This window comes from Canis aureus, chromosome 2, assembly GCF_053574225.1.
Source record: "Canis aureus isolate CA01 chromosome 2, VMU_Caureus_v.1.0, whole genome shotgun sequence".
NCBI lineage: Eukaryota > Metazoa > Chordata > Mammalia > Carnivora > Canidae > Canis > Canis aureus.
The window spans coordinates 27,772,601-27,790,967 of record NC_135612.1 but is presented as its reverse complement, the minus strand read 5'-3'; the positions used below and the strand labels follow the sequence as shown (position 1 = coordinate 27,790,967).

The following is an 18,367-nucleotide window of genomic DNA, read 5'->3' as shown; positions in this document are numbered from 1 at the left end:
AAAGGACATGGGAAAGGATAAGAATAGACACCAATGATCACTGAACTTCAGATGTAATGAGTGAAGAACTTAGTTTCAGTGCCAGTGGGGGTGGCACGAAATGTCTTCAGAAAAGTCAGAACCCAAACACCCGAATTTCCTCAATAGAATTATCCAGTACAAGTAGTAATATAAATTGTAATTCCTGGGGATCCCTGGGTGGCTCAGCAGTTTAGTGCCTGCCTTCGTTCAGCCCAGGGCATGGTCCTGGAGTCCTGGGATCGAGTCCCACATCGGGCTCCCTGCATGGAGCCTGCTTTTCCCTCTGCCTGTGTCTCTGCCTCTCTTTCTGTGTCTCTCATGAATAAATAAACGAATAAAATCTTTTTTAAAAATTGTAATTCCTCTGGATTATCTGAGAACTGGTTTAATTCCACCTCCTTACACACTCATATAAGAAAAACCTTACTGACTAAAATAGCTGTTTTGATGCTGCTCAAAGATAACTGCGTATTATCAACTATGTATTTCTATTGCCATGTTATGTGTTTAACAGCTGATTGTGTAGATGTTGAGAATGTTATCTTTTAAACAATACGTGCTTACTTTGAGAGAAGCAAAGATTATTCTACTAATAGCCACCCAACACATAGTTGCACTACAACAACTCCATCTAGTGATGAACCAGAAACATAGCAGGCATATGTTTTTTAGAACTTCAATAGTAAGAACTGAAAATATACACTAGGGAAATCTAAAGCGAATAGCCTCTTATTAAGAATTTAATTCTGGTTAAAACAGGTGGTGCATTCCTAAAAATCTAAAATAATTTTCTAGTAGACATCCAATTCCTAAAAACTTTTCAAATGCATTAAATGTTAGAAGACCACTTGAATTCTAACACCAATATTTCAAGGAACAGTATTACTCTTTGGTACTTTTCTCCTGTATACCTACTACAAACTAATCAAGTGGATACTCAATTCATACAATATCTGAAATGGATATTTTAAAAAATAAATTCAAAAAAAATAAAAAAATAAAATAAAATAAAATAAAATAAAATAAAAAATAAATTCAGGACTGAAGAGAAAGATTTGAAGGTACTGTGGCAAAATGTTAATGTCTGCTATATTTGAATAGTGGTTGCATAAATATTACATTATTCCATGTATTATTGTGAATAGTATTTTAAATTGCTCAAAGCAAACCATTAAACCACACATTTCTCTAGAATTTTTACTGATGCTGTGAAATTTGAATCATCAGCCATGTTTTATACATATGTATATCATTTATTTTAACTGCTATGCAGTAGTTTATGCTATCACTAGAGCTGCACTGTCCAATATGGTAGCTACTAGTCACATGACTACCGATTATCTGAAATACGGCTAATGCAATTGAGAAAGTGAATCAGCTTAGATTTTTGATACCCAAGTCAGTTATTTAAATACATTTAAGCATGTATGGAACAACTTGGTTACATGAATCTACTATTTCAACTGTACTTTTGATGAAATTTAAATTCAGATCAAGTATTTCTGATAAACTTTAGCATCGAAATGGAGATATGCTCTCACTGCAAAATACATAAGGGATTTCAAAGACTTAGTATGAAAAAAGAATGTAAAATAGTCCAATGATTTTTATATTAATCACGTTTAAAAGATAAATATTTTGGTATAATGTGCCAAAATGTATTAAAATTGATATTACCTTTTTAAAACTTTAAATTTATTTATGTATTTATTTTTAAAGATTTAATTTATTTATTTGAGAGAAAGCAATGGAGAGAGCATGGGGGTAGAGTCCAGAAGAGGAGGCAGGCTCCCCACTGAGCATAGAGACAATATGCAGGGCTCCATCCCAGGATCCTGGGATCATGAACTGAGCTGAAGGCAGACGCTTAACCAACTAAGCCACCCAGGCACTCCAGGAGTAAATTTTAAATTGCACATGATGTTCACATTGTATTTCAACTGGAAAATATTGGACTATTTTATGTAGCTATTTCCTTACTGATAGACATACATAGGTTCTAATTTTCATACTATTACAAAGAATGCCCCTGTGTGTTTACTTGTTCACACATGCAAGAAGATACACTAGAAGAATTCCTGGTCATAGAGTATGCGCCATAGCATATTTCCAAATTGTTCTTCACAGCACATGACCAATTTATATTCTAATAGTCTTAGATTATTTCCTCCCAACACTTGATAATGTCCAAGTGACAGCTTTAATTTCTGCCAACTTGATGGGCATGAAATGGTATTTCATTGTTGCTTTCATTTGCATAACCCTGATTACTAGTGAGGCTGAGGAACGCTTCATATATTTCTGGCCCATTTGAGCCCAGTAGATTTCTACACTTATTTCTGAGCTTGTTTAAAACCTAATTTTAGCTTCAGAGAGTGAAGAGACCAGAATCCAAAATTCAGCACTCAAACCATATGCAAAGAGAAATCTCATAATTCTAACCACATATGCACACTTAATTAAGGTCAACACCCACTAAAGTACAGAAAAGCAGAGTTGCTTATTTTTCTAAATGTGATGACATTTAATGTTTGAAAATCAATAGAGTATAGAAACGGCATATATATTCTGCTCTTTTTCAAAGGTAAATTACAGTTCCTTGGTATTAAATTTAGTTTTAATTTTTATATGCCAAATTGTTTCTCACCTTCCTTAAAATTTTTCCTTTGTGGAGGGGTGAACAGAGGAGTAGTAAATGCTTTTTAGTCAAACTTTTAACTTAGAGTCTTTAAAAATTTTCCTGGCTTAGCATCAAAAAATATTTTTTAAACAAAATATTTAATGTCAGGCAGCCCGGGTGGCTCAGCAGTTTAGCGCTGCCTTCAGCCCAGGGCGTGATCCTGGAGACCTGGGATAGAGACCCACATCAGTCTCCCTGCATGGAGCCTGCTTCTCCCTCTGCCTGTGTCTTTGCCTCTCTTTCTCTCTGTGTCTCTTATGAATAAATAAATAAAATCTTAAAAAAAAATTTAATGTTAAACTACAAGTCAAAAGTAACAACAAGGTTTTATTGTTAAATAGGTTAAACTCCTGGGTGTTTTTCAAATAGTAAACACCATCACCCCATCCCCACTCTGTTTCTCTATGCAATTTCCATTCCAACATTCCTCAGACTTGAAAGAATCACTCCCATCAAATGGAGTTTTCTCCAGTCACAGCTAATAATTCCACCTGGCTAATTCCTTTCTGAGTGGTCCTCACTTAGGTTAGCTAGAATAGTATCTGGATTTTATATATGGAAGCCACATACTCTTAGTCTCTCAGGACTATTCAACTTTCATACACTAATTTGTTCTACTGAAAAAGAGCTGTATTAAATATAGCTAAATGTGATTCGCATTTCCCACTTTTGTCAGATTTTCAGGTACCAAAAATTATAGACAAAACTTCTGTCAGATGCTATGTCTCAATTGGGGGTTTTGCAAATACAATCCCCATAATGATGTAGGTTTTTTTGTTCAAATGCATTAGATCTATTTCAAAACAGCCATGTTAATAATTCAGTCATTATGGCATTATAGAAGTCCAAACAAGTACATTTTCAGAGTGTGAATAAATTTAGTATTTTTCACTGATGAAAAACCTGATATAGGAATATAATAAGCTAAGTTTGGAGTCTTACCTCCTACTTATAGCCTTTCTGAAGCGAATTTTGGTAGAGCTAAAGGGCAGACTGACGTTCAGGGTATTTGGTAGAGGTAATCACTGTAGATAGAAAAGCACCTAACAAGATACAGTACTCTACAGCTTATAGCAGTGTTTTTTTAAACACTGCATCACAACCCAGAGGATCATGATCAACTAAAGGTTAACAGTGGACATTTTAAAAAAGAACAAGGATGTAAAGTATCAGAGTGCATCTCACTTGGATACAGTAGAGGCATTATTCATAAAACTTTTGGCTACTTATTTACCAATGCTGGTTGCAACGTAAGATGCCTTTTGTTTTTTACTGTGGATCATAGTCAAACAGTTTATAAACCTGGGCATACAAAATGCTTTTGTTTAAAGTTTGTGAAAACTCTGAGAAGCTGGCACACAATACCCATTTCATAGTACAAAAACATGTCCTAAGTGACTCACCCCAAGTAACACAATCAGCAAATGATACGAATAAGCATTTTTTAAATGCAAATGGAAATAAAATTCAACCTCACTAGAAATCAAAGAACTGCAAATTAAAACCATGAGTTATTTTTTCACCTGTCAAAACAGGAATTTTTTTTTTTTTTTTAATGAAAGATTTCAATGTTAGTGAGAGTTTAAGAAAACTTGACACTTTCAGAAACAGCTGGTGGGAGTATAAATTAGTAAACCCTTTCTGAAAAACACTTTGACAATGCATATCAAAAGCCTTTAAATTTTTGTGCATATCCTTTGACATAGCAATTCCATTCTAGGAATTTACCTTAAGGAAATAATCATGGGTACACGCAGAGATTTAGCTAAAGGGCTGTATTACCACATAGTCTGATTACCAAAGGTTATAAATTAAAATGTTCAATAATGTAAGACCAAATAAATTAAGGTGCAGCCAATATAATAAAATTCGATGTAGCCATTAAAAACAAAGTAATTGACTATTCAGTGACATGTCTAATATAGTCAATGAAAATAGTTTATAAAATAGTGAATCCAGTATAATTTAATTTTTGTTTAAGAGTATCCAGGAAAGGGTGCCTGGGTGGCTCGGTTGGTTAAGCATCTGCCTTCAGCTCCAGTCATGGTCTCAGGGTCCTGGGATGGAGTCCTGCATTGGCTCCCTGCTCAGTAGGGAATCAGCTTCTCCCTATCCCTCTGCTGCTGCCTCTGCTTGTGCTCCCTCATTCTCTGTCAAATAAATAAATGAAATCTTTAAAAAAAAAAAAAAAAGGAATATAAAAGGAAAAAAACCCCACAGAGGATATACTTATATTCAGCCTTCATCCTGCTTGTCCTCCTCTCAACACAGAAACCAGTTATCCTTCTAAAAACCTAAGCTAGTGTTAAAATACTCTGGGGGGAAAAAAAGGGTGGGAGGGGTGAGGGTATATTAACTAAAGCAAAATGGAGATGGCTACTGAAGCAGGTGGGATGATGATTCAGGAAAGTTTTATTTTCATAATATTTTAAAATAATAAAACCTAAATCAGGTGAGTCATTCCTCAAAACCCTCCAATGGTTTCCCATTTCACTCATGGTAAAAACCAAAGTCCTTAAAATGGTCTAAAGGCCTTCTACCAATGTTTCTCAACCCTGGCTGCGTTAGAAACACCCAGCCTCCAAGGTGATTCTCCTGTGTAGCCAGGAGGAAGAACCACTACAGGATGTGGCCCCTGCCTCTCCAACTTCATTTGCCACTTGTCTTTTATTCCAGCCACACTGGCCTTCCTGGGGTTTCTCAAACATGTCCACCACTGCCTACCACAGGGCCTTTGCCTGAAGGAAGTGATCTTTCCCTCCAAATCTGTCTAGTATTTTTCTTTGCCTCTTCCAGCTGTTTGCTCAAACATTATGTTCTCAGTGAGGCCATTCTGATTCCTCTATGAAAAACTGCAGCTCCTTTCCCTATTCCCCCGACCCCTTCTTTTGACTCCCCCCCCGACATGTCACCATGTGACATCCAATGTGTTTTCTTATTTACTGTCCCTCTCCTGCGGCAAGAATGTTATCTCCTCAAGGGCAAGAATTATGTCTTTTTAGATTATTGCTATGTCCCCAGCAACCCAAATACCTGGCACACATTAGGCACCTAAGAATGAATGAATGAGTGAATGAATGAAAGAATGTATACTAAAACACACAGAGTTCTTGATTATGGGATTTATAAGCAACTTTTTAATCTTAATTTTTCAATATGTGAACATGCACTGTACTTGTAATAAGAAAAAAAGTTTAAGCAAACAATTGTAATGCAATGAATGTATCTGCTTGCTTTAAAAAATGTAAGTAGTAGAATATTATCTTGGTGATTACACAGATAAATACATATGTAAACATTCAATGAACTGTATGTTTGCATCCTTTACTAAATATAGGCCTTAAGTTTAAAAAAAAAAAAAAAACGTAAATGACAGTTGAAAATATAGCCCTATTGATAACGGATTCATCCAGCAAATAATAGATTTGGGAATACTCTTGCCCATAGAATACTTCCTACAAATCAGCCACAAATCCCCACTGACGCAAGTTTCTCCATCAACTAGGTCTGCTCAAAATTCTCTTATGATGTGTAATGATATCTAGAATTATCTTACACAACAAATAACAAATAATATAACTTCCTGTGTCACTCTGAACCAGCAAGCTTGTCCTACAAAATCACGTAAGATACCAATTCTAAGAAAGCCACTCATCTCAAACTGGAAAAGTTTCCTAACTGGTTCTCCCAGCCAACATAGAAGAGAATATCATGATCAATTAACTAAATACAAATAGTAGCTGAACCAATGGACAAACAGAAAAAGTACCAATTCTACTGAAGCCTTCATGTCTGGCAGACATTTCACAATTTTTAAGTGGATGATACCAGGAATCTAATTAAGGTTGCCTCGTGCAACTATTTGGAACCAGTTCTCAGTTATTCCATAAAAGCCATACTCTAGAGTGAGCAAAGTAGAATACCTAGTGTTAAATCTCTCCCAGTCAGAAAGAGCCTCTCACCATGTGAGAAAGAGCTCCGGAGTCTCAACTGAATGCTCTTTTGAGACATTTGAGAAAAACAAGTAGCCTTATTTCTCAAGAAAAGGGAGAGAAGTGGTATTAACAAGAGTACTACAAACAGCAACGTGAGCACAGCAAGTCTCCCCACAACATTTTACATCATGGTAATAAAAATCACATCAGAAATAAATATGGTTAGACTATGGAAAAGAATGAAAAGTTCACATGAATTTATAAGCTAAGTCATACCACAAAAGAGATACCTTCCTATCCTTAGTATCCTAAATGATACTCTTTTCTACTATTAAGGTACTTTGGCAGAAATATCAAAAGTATTTGCTTAAGGAACCTGTTAACTATTCTAAATTCTATAAGATTAAACCCCATTAGTAACACAGCCAGAAGGCAAATTTCTTCTCATCTTAAAAGCCTACACTGAATTAAGATTTAAAGTCCTTCCTTGGGCAGCCAGGGTGGGTCAGCGGTTTAGTGCCGCCTTCAGCCAAGGTGTGATCCTCGAGTCCCGGGATCGAGTCCCACGTCAGCCTTCCTGCGTGGAGCCTGCTTCTCCCTCTGCCTGTGTCTCTGCCTCTCTCTGTGTCTCTATGAATAAATAAAATGTTAAAAAAATAAATAAATAAAGTCCTTCCTTGAGGGGCGCCTGAGTGGCTCAGTCAGATAAGTGGCCAACACTTGGCTTCAGCTCAGGCCATGATCTCACGGTTGTAGGATCTCTGCGCTCAGTATGCAGTCTGGTTTGGATTCTCTCTCCCTCTCCCTCCAGCGTCCAGCTCCTGAGTGCTCTCTTTCTCTCAAATAAATAAATAAAACTTAAAAAAAAAAAAAAGTAGTTCTTCCTTAGATCTCTTAACAGATTGATAAAAGAAACTCCCATTGAATCCTGATGTTACTCAGTATCTCCTATGACCATGCAAGGGAAAAATTCATCTATGGCTGTTATATCCAAGTAAGACTACAATGCAACACACTTCTCGGCTCATTTGCCAAGAAACTCAGCCATGTTCTGTTTTTTACTCAGTAATGATATCATCTATCTATTCATCTGCTTCTTTTCAACACTATTTTCAACTGTCCTGCTTTACCATTTTCTTGATTTTTTGATAATAAGTGGAAATTCTCTGTATAAATCGAAAGCTTACAGATTTAATATCATAAAAACTGAGTAGCTTAAAAACTAGCTTTTGAATTTTAAAAAGTCAGTGACAAAAAAGTTGACAGTTTTTAACCTTTTGCACTTGGTATGATGTGAACTCTCAACAATTTCTCTTGTATCAATTAATGAGCACACAAATTACGGCTTCCATCATTTATGCCGAAGGAGGAAAGCCATAGATTGGAAATTCAAAATGAGAAATTCAGATATGCCACTCAAACCTGAAAGCAAAAGCTTAAACTTATAAATGCGTATATGGCAAATTCTTTGGTTATAATTAACATTTTTGAAGGCTAAACATAGGGTCAGACACTGTTGTAACTGCTATCCCTGTGTTACTGAATCCTCTCAGCCTTTATGAGGTACTCACTATTATTCCTCTCTTGAAGATGAGGAACCTAAGGTATATGGAGTGGTATTTGCTCAAGATAACACTTGGTAGAGCTGGCACACAAATATAATTTAGCTCTGGAGTGCCCAACTTTACCCTATAGTGACTCCTTGGATGGGAAAATAATTCTTTTGTCATGAGTTCACGCTGTAACCAAATGTTTGCATGGCCCTTCCCTCTAATTTTGTTGACAGAAGTGGGATAGTATGCTACACAACTATGGTTACTGTGCATGTTAAGCACTGTTGGGAGTATTTGTTTTCATGGAATGTATGTATGTTCACTGGTATCATTTATGTTTTACTTGTATTTTGAAAGCAATTTGTACTTTAAGACTTCATTGGAATGACAGTGTAGTTTGGAAGGATTCAATAACTTATTTTTAGTCATCTCAATTATCATAGTTCTTGAGCTTTCCTTCTGCAAGGAAACATAACTCTCTAATCTGTATTTTGACAGAATGATTCCACCTCTGTAACAGATCACAGTAACAATAACAACAACAACAACAATAATAATGTTAGCCTGTGTGAGGGGAAAGCACTGGTCTTTGAGACTAGAAGTTATTAACTCCAAATTATCTCCTATCTGTTTCAGACACTGGCTAAATTTCATCACATATGGTATTTCTGAAAAGGATTACATGATAGGAAGAAAATGTATATTTTAACAAACTAGGAGCTGTACATGTGCAAAAATACTTTCTACTTTCTTCCCATTGTTTTCCCTATCTTGGTTTCTTTTTTGTGGCAAAAACATCTACTAAAGATTTAATCCTTCTAGCATTTCACTGAATATTTCACCTTGGGTAAAGGTGTTGTTCCAGGGAAATGTTCCCTTTCAGTTTTAAAAATTAAGTCCCTAGCTAGTTGTACTGTGGGGAAGTTGTGTATACTTCCAAGAAGAGCCATCTGAGCTATTACAGAATTCACACATACATAATCAGAAAGGCTAAATTCCATAAGAACAAGTTCTGCAAAATGGGTTGTAAGAACTACTTTAGAAGCCACTTATAAATTCCCTAAAAATGATGTGAATTAAAAAAAAAAAAAAAAGGATTTGAGAGACAGAGCATGAGCAGGGGGACAGGCAGAGGGTGAGAGAAGCGAACTCTCCACTAAGCAGGGAGCCCATGCGATCCCATAACCCTGAGACATCATGACCTGAGCTGAAACCAAGAATCGGAGGCTCAACTGCCACACGTAGGCTCCCCGGTGATGTGACTTTTAAGACAGTTTTTCTTGTGAATCATCACAACTAAATATTTGTTGACATAGGCAGAAAAAACATACTTTACCAGGTAAAATTGAAAATAGTCAACAGAAAAGAGAAGTTAACAGACTTCAGTAAGCCAACAGGCTTTGAAATATAGGATGGCATAAAAACACTAACATTTGAAAAATAGGATTTATTGATATCCCCTTTCAAAGACTGTGGAAGGCTGAATAATGCCCCCAATGATATGGAGGTCCTAACACTAAAATCTGCGAATGTTACTTTATTTTGCAAAAGAACTTCACAGCTATGATTAAGTTAAGGCTCTTCAGATGGAAAGATTCTTCTGGATTATCTGGATGAGCCCTAAATGTAATCACAAGTGTCCTTATAAGAAAGTGGCAGCAGGAGATTTAACTCCAGAAGAAGGTTATGTGACAAAGGGAGGAGAGGGAGAGACTGGAAGATGCATACACTGCTGGTTTTATAGTTGGAGGAAGAGGCCATGAACTGTGAATGCAAGGAGTTTAACTCAGAGGGTAAAAAAGGGGAGGAAACCATTTTCCCCTAGAGCCTCCTGAAAGACTACAGCCCTGCTGACACCTCAGTAAAACAGTCTTTGGACTTCTGACATCTAGAATCTTAAGAAAATAAATCCATGTTGTTATAAGCCACCAACTTTGTTTTGCTACAGCAGACATAGGAGACTAACATGATAACAGATGACACAGTAGTCCTCCCCTTATCTGCAAGAAATGTTTCAAGACCCTCACTGGATGCCTGAAACCAAAGATAGTACCAAATCCTATATATTGTTTTTCCGTGTGTGTGTGTGTGTGTATGTGTGTGTGAGTGTGTGTGTGTGTGTATGTTTAATTTATAACTTAGGCACAGTAAGAGATTAATAATAACTAATAATAAAAGAGAAAATGCTGTAAAAAAGTTTGGTGTATGGTCTATCACAAAAAAATATACTGTACTCACCCTTTTTGTAATGATGTGAAATGATAAAATCCTATGTGATGAGATGAAGTGAGGTGAATGTTGTAGGTACTGTGACATAGTGTTAGGCTACTATGGACCTTCATCTCATCACATCTGCTTCAAGACTACAGTTGATTGCTGGTAACTAAAACCACTGAAAGTGAAACCATGGATTAAGGACTATGGTACAAATCTTCATCCGGTTAAAATCTATTAACTCTCCATTTACAGAATTAGTTTATTCTAAATTCTATTAAAAATAAATTTCTGATTTTATTCCTCAAATAATAGGTTGACTCAGTATGGGAAGAATTCCTGAAAAACAGCATAAAATCTTAATAGAAGCAATTTTGAAAATATTAAAGCACTTTTGGGCAATTTGTTTACCAACTGGGTATCTTCAACTGAGTGTAATTTGATAAAAATTAAAGCTCAGGAATAACAAATTATTGCTATGGGAAGAGTTACAGTAATTGCTTAAGAATAACAAGTATAGTTGAGTAGTGACTATTATTCTCCCCATTTCACCAAACTTCAAATCAATGTGTTATCCAGAAGTAGTATTGTTGCAAAAATGAAACAGTTGAAGGATGGGCTGAAGTGAAAACACAACATTTTGTTGAATTCCTATTACATGTAAACACCTTATATTAACATATATATATATATATATATATATATATATGTATACACACATACACACTCATTTTCATCTCAAAACAACATTAAGAGATAAAAAGAGTAAAAAAAAAAAAAAGACTTATTGGAGGAGGGGGGAGTTTAACACACAGCTAGGTCACAGCTAGTGCTGGTATTTCTGGGATTCAAATGCAAGACTAAATCCAAAGCCCATGACTTTCACTATTTCCAAAGAAGTGAATGGTGTTTGTAATGAAAACTTAAATTTCCTTTTTCTTTACTTCTGAATAACACAGTAACCAACTCAAAATCTCTTAAGTTATAGACTTTTGTTATGTCATGTTAATACAGTATTTTCTACTTCCTCTAAGACAAGCATTATCACCATATGCAATTATCACCATATAAATATTAGAAAAAAATCCTACTTCTTTCATTAGATCCTCTAATGAATATTTTAAAAATACAAAAATTCAGCACCTAATCAACAAATTCTAAATATCTAACACTTAAAAATACTATCAGCGCAAAAATCAATCAACAGAAACAGACACATAAATGGCACCTGAAGTCCTCAAAGATGGGAGGGATGGAAAAAATATTTGAAGAAATTATAGTTGAAAAATTTCCAAATTTGGTATCATAAAGCCACAGACCCAAGAAGCTCAACAAATCTGAAGCACCAAGAAACACGAAGAGACCCATACCAAAGGACATAATTAAACTGCCTGAAACCAATGATAAGAGAAAATCTTAAGCAGAGTGGTGGGGCACATTACATACAGAGGAACAAAGAATGACAGCGGACTTCCCATCAGAAACACTATCAACCAGGAGACAGAAAAACATCTTAAAAATAAAGAAAGGAAAAAAAAAAAACCTCATCAAAAATTCTCTACCCAGAAAAATTTCTGCAAAAATGAAAGCAGATTTACAATAATGAAAAAAGCTTGGAACTAGACAGATACGATGTTTACAAAACACTGTGAATGTAACAAATGCTATACACTTTAAAATGGTTTATGGTTACTTCATGCATTGTGAATTTTATCTCAAAAAACATTTTCCTTTTAAAGTGAAGGTGAAATGATTTTCTCAGACACACAAAAGTTGAAAGAATTCATCATCAGTTGACCTGTACTATGAGATGATGATATTAAAGAAGTGTCAGGTAAAAGAAAATGATACATGTACATATTTGGATCTACTTAAAGGAATGAAGAACATCAAAAATGGTAAATATACTATTTTTTCCTTAATTTTAAAATCTCTTTAAAAAACAATTGACTGTTTTAGCAAAAAGTAATCACAATGTATTGTGGGGTTTATATTAGAAGTAAAATGTTTATCAATAGCACAAAGGTAGAGGATAATACAATATATACTACTATAGGGTTCTTATTATATGTGAAGTGATGCAATACCATCCAAAGGTCTGTGATAAGTTACACAGCTGACTCTTGAACAACACAGAGGTTAGGGCTGCTGATCTCCTGTGTGGTCAATAATCCATGTATAACTTTTGACTTCCCCAAAAGTTAACCAAATGCTTACTGCTGACCAGAAGCCTTAACAACATAAACAGTTGATTAACACATATTTTGTATGTTATATGTATTACACACTGTATCCTTACGATAAAGCTAGAAACAAGAAAATGTTATCAAAATGTTAAGACACATTTATAGTACTGTAGTGATTGAAAAAAATCTGCATATAAGTAAACCTGTGCAGTTCAAACTGGTGTTGTTCAATGGTCAACTGTATACTATAAACCCTAAACAATCATTAAAAAAAAAAGACTCAAAATATAGTAAGTCTATAAAATAAATGAAAGGAGCCATAAAAGATACTTAAGTAAGTCTGCTAAAATAAGTCAAAAGAGAGATGAGGGTGGGGAACAAAAAAAGCCAGATGGAACAAACAGAAAACAAGTAAAACGGCAGACTTAAACCCAATCATATCAATTATGATATCAAATGTACATTTTCTAACACCCCAATTAAAAGGCAGAGTTTGGGGTACCTCAGAGACTCAGTTAGGTGTCTGCCTTCAACTTGGGTCACAATTCTGGGGTTCTGGGATTGAGCCCCGCATTGGGCTCCCTGCTCCACGGGAAATCTGCTTCTCCCTCTCCCTCTGCCACTCCCCCTACTTGTACTTGGCTCTCTCTCTCAAATAAACAAATAAAATCCTTAAAAAGGAAAATAAAATTAAATAAAAGGCAGAGTTTATCAGATTGGATATTAAGCAAAAGCCAACTGTATACTTACAAAAAATTTTTTAAATCATTTAAAATATAGACACATATACATTAAAAGTCAATAGGATAAAAAATATATACTTTGCAAACACTCATCTTAAGTCTACTCCCATCCCCAGATTGCAAGCTCCATGGGGGCAGGAGTCATGTGCATTCTGTTCACTCTTAGGTCTCCAACACCCAACAAGGTGGCATGAAGGAAGTATTTAAGTGAATGAGAAATTCATTCATTAAAGTGAATGAGCCTTTAGAATTTGTAGACACTTTTAACACACATTACTATTCCCAGTCTTACAATATCCGATATATCAACAGCTGTTCTTACTATTATCTGTACCCCACTATCTGTTCTTTTTTCCCCTACCCAACCACCAAGAGGCTGAGAAACCCAGTAACTGATTTGTTAGATAAGTGTCAAAAGTGAAAGAACACTAGTTCTGAGTGAGGGTGTGTGTTAGGTTACCTTGAGTAAAGAACATCTATCTGGCTGCTCTGAGAGTACTGAATATTTCCTAGGCTATCATTCTTCTTTGTCAAACCAGCTAAAAGCCTCTTGCCATGAACTAGAGAAATAAGGGAAGAGAAAACGTACTTATGATTTAGCTATTCAAACTGCTTACTCCATCTATCTCCTCTCCTCCACAAAATTTATACACATACATTTCTCCTCTCCATCCCATCCTCACCCCAGGCTAGGCAGTAGGACATGAAATATGAGAAGTTAAAGGACTGACTCTTGGTGTTTCTGTATCTCTGTTCCCTTCCTTCTGCAAAGTTTGGAATATGCTTTTCCTATTGGAAATGTGATACATGGTGTTAAGATTTTTTCTTAAGATTAATTAATTAATTAATTTATTTATTTGGGGAAGAAAGAGAGCGCACACGTGGGTGCACATCAAAGGGGGAAGGGAGAGGGGGAGAATCTCAAGCAGACTCCTTACTGAGCACAGAGCCCAACTTGTGCTCGATCTCAGGACACTGAGATTATGATCTAAGCCAGAATTAAGAGTTGGACACTCAATCAACTGAGCCACTCAGATGCCCTAGGATTAAAAATTTTAAGTTACTGATCATACATTTTAATGTTTGAACACGTTTTATGCCTAATACAAGGTATATAACATGCTCTAGCCTTCATGGACTTCAGGAGAGAATTACAAACTATTATCAGTGTTGCCAAAGAAAATAAAGAACTATGAGAAAGAGAGTGCACAAGAGGAACGGAAGAAGATGGAACTAATTTAAATTGGGTAGCTGGTTAAAGAGTAAGAATCAGAGTATAATAGCATTTCAGGCACAGACAACAGCATGTGTATATTAAAACATGTTTTCCAAAGATGGCTACAACAGTAACTCTGTCCTTCTTCTAGGACCCTGTCATCCCCCTATTAGGAGGTGGAGTCTATGTCCATTTTCTTTAAACTTGAATGGACCTTTATGGCTGTCTGGACCAAAATAAAGAGGCAAAAGTGACACTGTGTAAATTCAGAGGCTAAATTGTAATAGGCCATTCAGCATCAGCCTGGTTCTCTTCGGGCTCTCACTTTTAGAACTTGGTCACCATGCTTTGAGTAAAGCCAATCAGCCTATGGAGAGAAACCAAGGCCCAGTCCTGGCTGAGTTCTGGTGAAAAGCGAACACTACCTCACCAACCATATGAATGACTCTTTAAAAGTAGATATTACAGCCTCTAGTTAAACCATCCCAGCCAAGAACCAAAGAGAGCAGAGATAAGCCATTCCTACTAAGCCCTATCCCATGTTCCAAATTCATCAACTAATTAAATGACTGCTATTATTTTAAAACACTAAGTTTTAGGCAGTTTGTTATATACCAAGAGACAGAACAACATGCAATATCTTGAGGCTGGCAAGAGCTTGGCAATTCCAAAAATTATAAAGTACAGTGTGGCTTAGACACAGATATTGGAAATGACAGCACCAACACCGGCAGCAACTGACAGCTAACACTCAGTATTTATGTTATACAGGCATTGTTCCAAGTGACTCATATGTATTATTTAATCATTGCAATCCTGTTGGTAGGTATTCTTAAATACTGATTTTATACGTGGAAAACTGAAGCACAAAATAGTTGAATGACTTGCCCAAAGTTACACAATCAGGCAGTCGAATGCAAAAGCCTATGCTATGAATAATGCCATACTGATTCTCAAAGGACAGAATGGCATAAAATGAGGTATGGAAAGGATAGGTATTAGTCTTTGAGTAATGGGACACTATGGGTAGTATGTGATCCGATTTATATTTAAAAGATCATCATGAAAAAAAAATAAAAATAAAAATAAATAAAAGATCATTGTGGCTGCATGTGAAGAATGGATTAGAAGAAAGGCAACAACGTTTGACAAGGTACTCCTTGAGAACAAAATTAGGAAGAATTAAAATATAATGATTTCATGGAAAGAATATAATGGATAGATCAAGCTGATTAACTGATTAACTGATCAATTTTAACATACAAAAAAAGAAATGCCAAGAAATTCTTATGTGCCTTCTGTCATAATACAACACACTGGAAGAATATCACACCACTTATGACATATTCTTGGGGGCAGGGGATTGAATTCAAACCTAAATTCAGTCAAGCCTAGATTTAGCTACAAGTTTACCAGAAATAAGAGAACAGAGGAACATGTTAAATGACACCGTGAAAATACAGCCTGCCAAATTCAGAATGTGGAAAATTTCTAGATGACAAATTCCATAAACAACAAAAAACGGACGGCTGGCTGTTACAGATTGAAAGACTCACGAAATCTATTAATCAAATCTAATTGTATAGGTAAAATTGTATGAGGTCTAGACTTTAAAATAATATGAAGAGGGACAGGCAATACAGATGAAACAATATACACCTTAGGTATGTTAACTCTTGAAGCATGGTGACAAAGATGCATAGGGGTTAATCATACAATTCTCTTTAGATTTTTATGTGCTTAGAACTTTCCATAACACAGAGTTTAGATTCAAAAAACTTAGTAGGAGTCTATCTAAGCTCCTCAAATCCAACCAAGATGAGGCTGTAAACTCAGGCAGGAATGATCAGGCTAATGAGTAAGCATAAAACCTCCTCAAGGGTTTCACTTTCTTCAAGAAGGTATAACAGGAAAGCAGATAACTATGGAAGTTAGAAAAAGGGATTTCTGAGAGGTGATGGGGCAGTGCCTCTAGCACTCTCCAGGGCCCTGATGTACCTGGTTGGCAAGTGGGGATCAATGCACAAAGCGCAGCACTGGACATGTAACAAAGTACAACCTTCAAGCAACCTTCTGATTACAATAGTTTCCATGGTGGTATTTTTTTCTATGGGAGAAGATGCATTTTTAATGACTTCTTGATAAATCATTAATTAGTCCAGTTTATATATCAGTCTCTTCTGTTTCCATAGGGTAAAATTAGTCCACAGTGCCCCAAATCAAACATCCTAAATAGTGAACTTAAAAGACCAGACAACATGATCTAATGACCACACCAAAATATTGTGAACTCTTCACCATGAGCCTCTCTCTATGTTGTTATACATGTCCTTCACAAAGAGATGTTTTATCTTTGCTGGTTTTTTACTTAGCATTTCATATATTAAACTGAGTTATTTAACAATATCTGATTTTAAGATTCCCATAACTGATGAACAGTATTTATTTTAAAAAGGCCCAATCAGGGCAGCCCGGTGGCTCAGCGGTTTAGCGCCACCTTCAGTCCAGGGTGTGATCCTGGAGACCAAGGATCGAGTCCCACGTCGGGCTCCCTGCATGGAGCCTGCTTCTGCCTGTGTCTCTGCCTCCCTCTCTCTCTCTCTCTCTCTCTCTGTGTATTCTCGTGAAAAAATAAATAAATAAATAAAATCTTTAAAAATAAATAAAATAAAATAAAATAAAATAGCCCAATCAGGTATTTAAATACTTTTCTGTGGACTTAATAAGATGATCAATAAGATGGTTTAAGTACAGAGTTTTTTTTTTAAAAAGTATTTAAATTTGATTTATTTAATTGTATCTTATAAAATTTAATACAGTAAAATTAGAATGATTATTCCTATCACATATATATTATTCAAACTTCTTTACTAGGAAGTAATATTTTCATGATTCCATCAAGGCCCCCTAAATCAGCAATAGTATTTCAAAACAATCAGTGACATTAGAACATTAAACAGGTAAGTTCTTTGGACATAAAATAGTGGGGGAGGGAGGATTTTAATGGGTATTTGATTAGAAGAGGATGGATAAATCCCTAATCTTATTTTTGGCCTTCAATAGTAGCAAAGTTTAAAGTTTTCTTTATGTTCCCTATTTAGATGTTTTTAAAAAATTCAGTTGAGTACCAGAAACTTAACTGGGTAAAAGCCATAGTAATCACAGTGGTGACAGTAGTTACTACGTGCTACACTGTTTTAACAACCTTCCTTGTATTTTATCCTCTAATCTTCACAATTGCAACCTCCATTTTACAGATGAGGAAACTGAGACATATAAAACTTAAGTAACCTGTCCAACAATAACAGCTAAAGAGAATCAAAAATTTAAATTCAGCCACTAGCTGGCTCAAAAGACCTTGATTGCTAAACCAACCTATATTTTGCTATACTGTGCCATGCTAGGCTTTACCACAGCTATAGCATCTGCAGCCAAAAATCTCTCTCTTGAGGTTTAAACCAAAACAAAAAAACTTTTAAAAATGCTACAAGTGCCATCCATTTAGAGTTTGATGATATAATTACATTTTATACAATAAAGGATAAAGTAAAATTTATTTCTTAATTACTGCTCAACTCACTAGTTAAGACATATTCCTTCAGCATGGAAGTCTCTATTTAAAAAAAAAAAAAAAATGCTATCCAGGGCACCTGGGTAGCTCAATGGTTGAGCATCTGCCTTGGCTCAGATCCTGGGATTCCCGGGATCAAGTCCCACACTGGGCTCCCTGCAGGGAGCCTGCTTCTCCCTCTGCCTGTATCCCTGCCTCTCTCCCTCTCTCTCATAAATAAATAAAATCTAAAAAATAAAAATAAAATA

At 35.7% G+C, this 18,367-nt stretch overlaps 1 protein-coding gene across 4 annotated transcripts in view; it reads right to left on the bottom strand.

Moving 5' to 3' along the window:
* The window catches only part of HOMER1 (homer scaffold protein 1), a 135,798-nt gene that overhangs the window by 92,660 nt on the left and 24,771 nt on the right, over positions 1-18,367 (bottom strand). The window contains exon 1 of one of the 4 annotated variants that reach the window (XM_077866989.1): positions 10,428-10,546. The exons of the other annotated variants lie outside the window; for them this stretch is intronic. Within the exon in view, the coding sequence (XP_077723115.1) occupies positions 10,428-10,531 (104 nt within the window). The 5' untranslated portion in view covers positions 10,532-10,546. Of the gene's footprint in view, positions 1-10,427; positions 10,547-18,367 lie in introns of those variants that run through there. 4 annotated transcript variants of the gene reach the window in all.